This window comes from Propithecus coquereli, unplaced genomic scaffold, assembly GCF_000956105.1.
Source record: "Propithecus coquereli isolate 6110/MARCELLA unplaced genomic scaffold, Pcoq_1.0 Scaffold281, whole genome shotgun sequence".
NCBI classification, from domain to species: domain Eukaryota; kingdom Metazoa; phylum Chordata; class Mammalia; order Primates; family Indriidae; genus Propithecus; species Propithecus coquereli.
In genome coordinates this window covers 4,644,309-4,653,271 of record NW_012148408.1, presented here as the reverse complement: position 1 = coordinate 4,653,271, position 8,963 = coordinate 4,644,309, and the positions used below count along the sequence as shown (strand labels likewise).

The window sequence follows — 8,963 nt, the reverse complement described above, 5'->3', positions numbered from 1 at the left end:
GAGGCTAGGATGGGAACGCCACATCCTTAACCCACTCTCTCCCTTAAGGCACCCTATCCCACTACGGGGTTTTGTGGATACCTTGTTGTTCAAAGCCTTTTAAAAATTCCATCTCACTGCTTGGGATGGTGAAACAATTGGTATTTCAAATTCTGTAATGTCCTAAATTTCTGGACTCTGTATTCCCTTTTACTCCTGATTGTAAATTGGCCAAGTCTAGGTCAGAAAAAAGGACACTATGAAAACCCAAGTCAGAGGTCACAGGATTGGCTATCAATTTCAGCAACCTGAATGTGAGAGAGCTGAGGAGCACGGGGCCTCAAACTCGTGCACCAGGACCTTCTATGGAACTCGTAAAATCTACCCATGGGAGGCGGAGCCTTCCCCAGTTCCGACATTCTAAATCAGAGTCTTTGGAGATGCACTGATGTTTTGGAAGGAACTCAGGTGACTTTAATGCATAGGCAACTTAGGAAGCACTTCATGCATAAATAAAGTTCATAACCTATGAACCCACCAAGGAAAGGTGACTTGCACAAGGTTATCTGACAATCGAGTTAAACCCAGATCTAGATCTCAAAGGCCAGGTCGCAGTGCCCGGCTACCTATTGTAAATCTTTACCTGACTCCTAGCCGTGGTCGTCTGAATAATGTCCTCCTCCCAAAGATGCTCATATCCTTATCTAATCCCTCTGACCTGGGAGTATGTTACCTGACATGGCAAAAGGAATTTTACAGCTGTGATTAACTTAAGAATCTTGACAAGAAGATACAATTTTGGATTATCCAGATGGGCTCAATATAATCACTTTTAAAGATAAAGGCAGGGAGGTCAGAGTCAGAGATAAGATTTGACTATGAAAGCAGAGGCAAGAGAATGAGAGACAGAGAGAGCAAGAGAGAGGAGGAGGGAGATTTTGAAGCTACAGGAAGAGACCATGAGTTAAGGAATGCAGGTAGCTTCTAGAAGTTGGAAAAGGCAAAAAGAAAAGTATTCTCCCCTAGAGCCTCCAGAAGGAATACAGCCCTATTAGTAGATTTCCGACCTCTAGAACTCCAAGACCACATATTTGTGTTGTTTTAAGCCATTAAGTTTATCATCGTTTGCTATAGTAGCAATAAAAAACTATTCATAATACAGATTTTGGTACCTAGAGGTGTGGCGCTGCTGTAACAAACACCTGGAAATGTGGAAATGGCTTTGGAACTGGACAGTGGGCAGAGGCTGGAAGAATTTTGAGCATGATAGAAAAAGCCTAGATTTCCTGGAACAGGACTTGGCAGCCACAGGAAATGAATGCATTGCTCCTGGCATTCTCTCCTAAAACAGTTTCTCAACGCTGCCGATGCCTTGTGCTCCGTCTCGTCGTGTAAGGGACAAGGAATCCCATGCTTGGCCGGAAACACATATGGATTCAAGATTTCCAAAAATGAATAGATGTGACTTGAAAGGGGAATGTGAGCAGATTCTTTTGGGGTCTGAGCACATGGATCCCCCCTCCCCCTGCCTGCCCTCCTCCCAGACCCTCTGCCTCAAATCCGCCTGGCGTCAGAGGGCCTGCCGCTCAGTGACCTATGTGATCAGGTCACATTTGCTTGCGTTCCACTTTCTTTTTGCCTGTTGGCATCCACTGCAATTTGAGATTTCACTCCTGGTTGGTGATCAAGGCTGAGGACTGGAGGGGTAGAGGTGGGGCAGGGAGTGGGGGTTGACCTGGAATGAGGGTCAGTGACTTTTATAAACAGCCCTCAATAAACTGTCTGCAGACTGATGTACAGGGTCACTTGGAGCTTTGAAGGAATTCCTTAGCGTGATTCAGGGACCCTGGATGGCTCAGGAATGGAGAAGCAGAATCCCCTCTCTCCCTATCCAGCTCCAGAGGGTAGAAATGGAAGTTTTCCAAGAGATATGCTCCCAGATCTGGAAGGGAACCTAAGTCCCCCTGTGTGTAACGCATTATCGACGAAGACGCAGAATGCCTGACTCGCCCTGACTGACAGATTGCGTCAGTGTCGGCTCTGGGATTGGAACCCATGTGTCTGTCTTGCAGCCGGAGTTCTCCCCAGCTCCTTGTGCTGCCAAAGGCACTGCCCGGTCTAGCCTGACACAGTGGTCATTTCCCCACCTGATTGAAGCTAAGAACTATGCGGTTTATTCAACAGAGCAAGATATCCATGTATTTTCCTGAGTGAAGGGGCTGTCTGGGTGCCCAGGTGGGCCAAATGCCTTACAGGTGCATCAATTTAGGTGGACATTTAGGAAAAGGAGGCCCATCTGTTTAAATGGTTGATTCCAGGCTGCAGGGATTGGGATGTGGGGTGGATAGTGATGGCGGGAAGTACTTTCTGGTTTCAGGGAAGCTGTCCCTTAAAATGGGGGTTGAAGAAGAGGCTTCCATATCTGAAATCACAGGTCCTTCTCCTCCAGCAACAACATGCAGCATTTCACCCTGCCTAGCTCATTCTTCTCCAGTGCTGCCTCTTAGGCTCCATATTTAGGCCTTCATCATTGCTTGGACCATAGCAGTAACCCCTCACCTGCCGTACTTCTCCATGTCTGCACTAAGCCAGTAAGTTACGTTTCCTGAAACTCGTCTCTGAACCTCTGAAAATGGGACATCCTTCCTCACCGGAGTGAAGACTTTTAACCTACAAAGTCGAGCACTAACTCCCCTCAGCCCCAATATTGGAAACATTTTATTCAACCTTCCTTTCTGAACTTTCCGTTCTTTTGTATAGACATGGACCCTGGCTCCCATGCGATGGTTTTTCACCCTCTTTGATGTGCACATCCTCATCATTTCTGCCTCCAGGTAGTTCTCCTTTTTTTAATGATCCTGCAATCCTTCTAGAAAGACTTTATGCATTCCTCAAGGATAAGTTCAAGTCTCATCCTCTCTATGAAACCTTAATCTAACCATCTTATTTGTTGATTAAGTTTTTCCTCATATCTGCAGTGTCTGTCTTGCTCCAGGTTGGAGGATTAATTGGAAGGGCACAGGTTGGGGGCGGGTAGCCCAGCTAAGGGGGCAGCTGTGATATATCATGGGAAGGATTGTGGGCAAGGGCCAGGGGCTGTGAGAGAGGGAAGGAAGGTGGGGCTCTTGCTAAACAGGTGACCAGGGTTGTTGGGATCTGGCCAGCTGATACTGAGGACTGGAACGATGGCACTAGAATTCCTGACTGGGCCCTGCCTTAAAGATTCTCCTAGGGATGCTCAGATGAGACCACCCAGTAGAAAAGAACAGGACCGATCCACATTCCTATTCCTCTAAAATGGGAACTACCCCCCTCCCCAAACCCATGCTTCTCCCTCACCACCAAGCTCATACTCTCAGCTTTGTAGTTTCCTTCAAGAAAACACCAGAAGTCAGGTTTTGTACAAAAATATATTTTTTATTTAATAGTTACATAATACTCATTTCCACAATAATATTTTTAGCAATGCCTCGGAATTTAACAAGAAGTCGTTGCATTAACGATCCTTGCAAGGACCCGCAAAATATCCCATTCGGGGTTCACAGAGGAAAAGCAATTTGCCCGGTCTCCAGATCTAAAAAAACACTCGTATCACAGAAGATAAACTTAAAACATCAATAACTTAAATAAGATTAACATTACTTAAGGCATTCTGTTTCATATCGATAAACGTTTATACATTTTGAAATTATAATAAAATAAAATAGGGTATTTAGGGAGAGCTAGGGGACAATAAGTTAGCTGTAGATTCTTGGGTTGTGGAGTGAGTGTTCAAAGGCTTTGGAGTTTGGGTTTTCTTGTCCAGTTTGGCTATGTAATCCTTGACCCAGTTCTGCTCGGGGTTAGCGCAGATCTCCTTGGCTAGTATGGTCTTGAAGCTGTGGGGAGAGAAGACACAGTTAGATGAAGTTTCAGTCTAGACGTGCAGCCCATTCTGTACCAAGGGGCCACCACGGGAACTAGAGAAGGAAGGCAGGTGGAAGGATGGGACCCAGAGCAAGCTGCTCCTGTAGGTGACTCAGTGAAACCATCCTGACATCAGGCTAACGAGATTGGGATGGTCTGAATAAGCACCTACATGGAGAGTGATGTTAGGAGTCACTTTTTCCCTCTTGGCCCAATTTCCTCTTTGAGAATCTTTGGCTATAGGGTTAGGTGGTGTAACTCTCTGACTGTGAGTGTGTGAAGCTTGTTTCCTGCTCCCTAAGGAAGAACTTTGGACCAGGGAGGGTTGGTGTGCTCAACTCACATCACAGCTTCTTTGGGACACTTGCTGTTGGCGACTCTTCTATAGCTCATCAGCCTCTGCAATGAGATCTTCCTACTTGAGAATGTATAACAGCAGGTGACGGGGGCGTTAACTGCATCTGGAAAACAAACCACAAAGAAAAAACATTTTAGAATGAGCTGGATTCTTTTGATCTAAACCAAAGCAGGGAAGAGTCATGAGGAGAAGGCAAAGAGATGGCAGGAGAAGATGTAGAGCCCATTAAATCCCAATATTTCTGCCTATACTTCAGAGATAGAATGTGATCTTTGACACATTGACTCAGTTTCCTGTGCCATAAAATGGGTATACAACATTGATAATGCACAGACAGAAAGGGGAGCTGTTAAAACTAGGCAACATTAGAGGGGCTAATAATCCAAACTATCAGGGCCAGGGAAGATCATCTGGGGACCCCGGCTATAGGTCCCCTTTTAGGCTCAGAGAAGTCATTGCCTGGTCCTGAGTTACCCTGATACCCACTGCCCCACAGAGCCTCTGCCTCTGGAATCCGGGCTGAATGAAGCATAGACCAGGTTCTGTGTCTCCTCTCCCCTCCCTCATGTCTGGAAACAGCCTGCACACCTACCCCAGACACCCCCTCTCTTTGATCACCCTGGTCCCCAAACTCTGCTGGAAGCGGCTGGGGCAGTAACCACACTGAGGGTGTCCCCAGGGCTAGAGTCCCGGGAGGAGCTGGATGTGGGGTCCACAGCTGGACTTGTAGCTCAGGCTCTGTCTGGGAGCAGCTGTGAGATCGGACTCAGTCCTTGTCCTTCTCTGAGTCGCCTTATCTTGGAAAAGCAGCTGTTAAAGCGAGACTGTGGGTACCCCTCCTGCTAGGAAGGTGCGTGATGCCCCAGAGAGGGGGCGGTGTGCTCCTAGAGGATGGAGGGGAGCCCTTACCTGGCTGAGCAAGGCCCTGGGGGCCGAAGGCAGCTACTGCCAGCAGCAGGCACAGGAGGATTGCGGAGACCTTCATGCTGGAGGGCGAGAGGCGAGAGGAGAGCTGTGAGCTTCAGCGGGAGAGCTGGAGGTTTCTGGGTTGGTCTCAGCCTCTCTGCTCCTCTGCCTCTGGCAGCTCTGTGGCTGCCTTTTATTGAAAGCCAAGAGGGGTGGAACCGAGAGGGGGGGCTTGGCGCAGGGCAGCATCTTCAATGAATGATGCAGTGGAATGTTAAATCTGCTGAGCAAGGGCAGCGCCCTGGGAGATTTCCAGGAAGTAGAAGAGGGAAGCGGTGGGTCTGGATGGGGCCTGGTTTCCATTCACTGTTGAGACCAAACGAGGTGGGGGATGACGGGGTGCCGTGATGCCCAGCCTGACCACAGACAGATGTGGGCCAAGTGGGTCATTCTTAAGGATTCAGCTTTCTCTGAAGTGGGAACTCTGCGGAAAGGGAAGGAAGTGAGGAAACTGAGGTCACAAAGCAGTATGTGGGGCTTGCTGCCGGCCCACCTTCAGGCACCCCTCTAAGGGGCCTCTGAGCCAGGAAGGGCCTGAAGCCATGGTGGGCTCCCCCAAAGCACATTATAGCCAGCTGTTCGCTAAGAGGCGGGGCGGCGACGCGGTGGAACCCTGGCAGAGCTGGAGGGTGTTTTAAACATCGAACTGAATTCTAAGAGTCCTGGGGTTTCAGACCTGGAGGAAGGCACACACATCATGCAGTGCTGTGGAAGAAATGCCCGTGCTATGCTCACAGGGTGTTTGCTCTGGGCCAGGAACATTCTAGGCACAAATGTTAAGTCTTTAAATTCCTGAGCTCTCTCTAGTAGGTATCCTTGATTCCCATTTCATAGATCAGGCAACTGAGGCACTAAGAGACTAAGGGGTTAAATAACCTGCCCAAGGTCCCTCAAGCGGAACCCAGGCAGCCCAGCCCCAGTGTCTCTGCCGTCACCACTGTGACATACGTCTGGAAGGGGACATGTGCAAGTCCTCCAACTGGCCGCCTGGCCCTATATCTGGGTCTTCTCTCTGCCCCCAGCATCTTCCAGAAGAGCAGTCAGCGAGAGCGGAGTGAGTGGAGAAACATTCCTCACGGTAAAGTCACCCTGAGGCAGGAGCCTGTGGTCAGCGAGGCAGTGGGCGGGAAGCGCCCCCGTGTTACGGTGGCCGTCCTCCTCGCTTCTTTCTTGATTTCCAGGAGCAGGAGCGAGCAGCGGCGCAGCCTTTCGGGAACTGGAATGTCTGGCTTCGTGCTGCAGTTCTGCCTTTGGTTTCCCCAGAAACCACAGAATCATAGCAATAAAAACTAAAAGACCTTAGAATTCATTTCCCTGAACTTCTTTCTCTTACACACGTGGTAGGATTCCTTGAGGCGTGTTCGTGGCTGAGCCAAGCCTAGAGCTCAAGCCTCTTGACCTCCCCAAACCCTCCGCCTCCTCGTTCTGAGCCTGGCATGCCCTTGCCCAGTGGGCATGGAAGGACCAGGGACTCTCTTTCTTAAAGGGTCACTGAGATGATGTCATAAATGCATGCAGCTTCTTGGAGGAGAACACTTGCCAGTCGCTGCATTTGTAATAAGAAGGGGGCTGTGTTACACAAACGACTGCGTTTGGTTCCCAGGGAGGGTCAGTAATGGCATGACTGAGCGCTCATCCAGAGCCGATGTGCCTCCCGGCACCGCCTCACGAGGCCTCCGAACAGCCCAACTTTCTTTAGGTGGAAGCGGAAGTTAAGTACTTTGCCCAGGATCAGAAGTAATAGCAGGTGTGGCTGAGACACCCACCCAGGACATGCTCCTCTGTCCCCAGGCATGAGACTTGATGTCGCATGATGGATATCCCAGGGCAGCCGCCATCCCAGACTGTTGGGTGGCAACCCAGAGAGGCAGACTGAAGAGAGAACAAACCAACGTGAGTCCTGCTTTGCTCCCACCCTTCACAGAACCTTATTTTCATTCACCCTGAATCTTGCTAGCAGCCCCTTTGCTCCCCACTAGTGCTGAGATCTCTTGTGTTTGGCTAGTCGTTCCCGCATGGCTCATTCCATTCTTATCAAATGAATAAACTATTTCCGGGACAGGAGACTCTGCAACGTCATGCAGTCATTTCTCCCCAGATCGTCTCATCTTAACTTCCAAGAAGTTTCCCCTCGTAGTCATGGAAACCCCTCTCCCATCTATAAATGCAACCTTTCCCACAGACCCGGAGGGCGGCAACCCCGTTCCCTGTGGGATCCAGGTATTCTTTGGGTTTTCTCCAGGTTAACAAGGGGAAAGAGGCTGAGATCTCAATTCTCTCTGGGCTTAGCCACGTCACCTTCACTCACAGACGCCCAGACCCACAGGACCTGTCAAGATGCTAAAGCACAACCTCCTCTTTGTGTGTGAAGAAGCCACGTTCCAGAGAGGGAGACCAACCGGCCCACGGTCACCGGGAAAAGCTTCCCAGCTTTGCTGAGTGTTCGGTCAGACTTCTGAGCGTGAAAGACTAAAGAAGGGTTTTGGTACTATGTCTGTGCTTCAGGGAGAAGCTGTCATCTTTGGAAAGTGACTCGTCAGACGATAAACGTGTGGAAGGTGAAAGAGCGTGAATGAGAAAAGAAAGTCCTCTGGGAGGCGACAGCTTGTCGCCCTCCCACTCTGCGCTGTCCAGCAGGAATGCTCTCCCCAGCTGGAAGGTCGGTCACAGGAAGGGAGAGCAGAGTGGAAATCCCCGCTCTGAGGCAGCTTTGGAAGTTCCCGGATCCGCAGAAGACGGCGCATCTGGCCGAGCCTGCGTTCCAGATGCCGGCCCGGCCCGCTGCCAGGGAGCTCACGCGGGGCTGTGCTGGGAACATCTCCGCGCAAGCCTGGGGTGGGCCCCTGCAGGGGGGTGTTGCAAGGAAAGGCCCGGCGAGGGCGTGCGTGGGGAGGTGAGGGCCGGTGTCTTCTTGCCCTGCAGAATCCCCAGCTCCCCTGGGGTCCCCACCGTCAACTCATAGACCGTCAACTCACGGATGAGGAATGGAAAAGTTTCTCTCGGTGAATAATACTTTCTTCCTTCCTCCCTGCGGGCTGACCCCGCCGCCGGGATCCTCGGGGTGTGCCTTGGTCATCGCGGCAGACTCCTACTCAGTGTCAGGGGTGAAGGAGAGAGGAAGTAAAAGTGAGCTTTCTAGAAAGATCAGAAGCCAGTGTTGGTGCCTCGTCCTGCCCACCTAGTGCAGGCCCCTTGCCTGTGCTTGCTGGCACCCCCTTGGCTCAGGCGTTCAGGAGGGATGCGCACCCACCCCTGTGTCCTTTCTAGACGCTTCCTCTCCTCCAGGTTAGCGCTTAGCTCCAGGTAGACCAGAGACCGATTTCCTGGGGCCTCTGCTAGGCAATCCCTTTCCTCTCAAGCACCTGAATCCTTCTTTATTCTTTCACAGAATGTCACATATGAACGGGACCTCAGGGATCACCTACCTGTTTGATGGGGAAACTGAGGCCAAGAACAAAGCGAAGACAGGCCCGAGGTGACACAGAAGAGGAATGGCCACGTTTGTGTTGGTTTGTGCATTTCTAGGCTCTCAGTGCCGTGCTCTTTCTCATCTGCCACACCACCTTTTGGGGACATTCAGTTACCACCTACCCTGTGCGGCACCCTGCAGGGGGCCGTGGAGTGATGAGAAGGGAAGCACCGTGGAGCTTACTTTCCAGAAGAGATGCTAGAGTGAGTGCTCGTGGAAAGTAGGACTGGGCTGAGAAATAAATCTGAGCAGTGCTCACCCCAAGCTTCCAGCATCTAGGATTCC

General features: G+C 50.6%; 1 protein-coding gene across 1 annotated transcript; it reads right to left on the bottom strand.

The window, feature by feature from the left end:
• Nucleotides 1-3,440: 3,440 nt before the first annotated feature.
• LOC105813535 (monocyte chemotactic protein 1B-like) lies at nucleotides 3,441-5,291 on the bottom strand. The gene is made up of 3 exons (XM_012648275.1): nucleotides 5,153-5,291; nucleotides 4,229-4,346; nucleotides 3,441-3,857 (listed from the first exon to the last, which is right to left on the bottom strand). Exons 1-3 carry the CDS (start codon nucleotides 5,226-5,228, stop codon nucleotides 3,692-3,694), a joined length of 360 nt encoding a protein of 119 aa, XP_012503729.1. The 5' UTR covers nucleotides 5,229-5,291; the 3' UTR covers nucleotides 3,441-3,691.
• Between the last annotated feature and the right edge of the window lie 3,672 nt (nucleotides 5,292-8,963).

Excerpts from the sequence above, each read along its gene's own strand:
- LOC105813535 (XM_012648275.1), bottom strand. The coding sequence starts at position 5,228 with ATGAAGGTCTCCGCAATCCTCCTGTGCCTGCTGCTGGCAGTAGCTGCC. Across the intron at positions 4,347-5,152 it reads CCAGGGCCTTGCTCAGCCAG|ATGCAGTTAACGCCCCCGTC; the intron begins GTAAGGGCTCCC and ends TTTGTTTTCCAG. Across the intron at positions 3,858-4,228 it reads TGTCCCAAAGAAGCTGTGAT|CTTCAAGACCATACTAGCCA; the intron begins GTGAGTTGAGCA and ends CTCTCCCCACAG.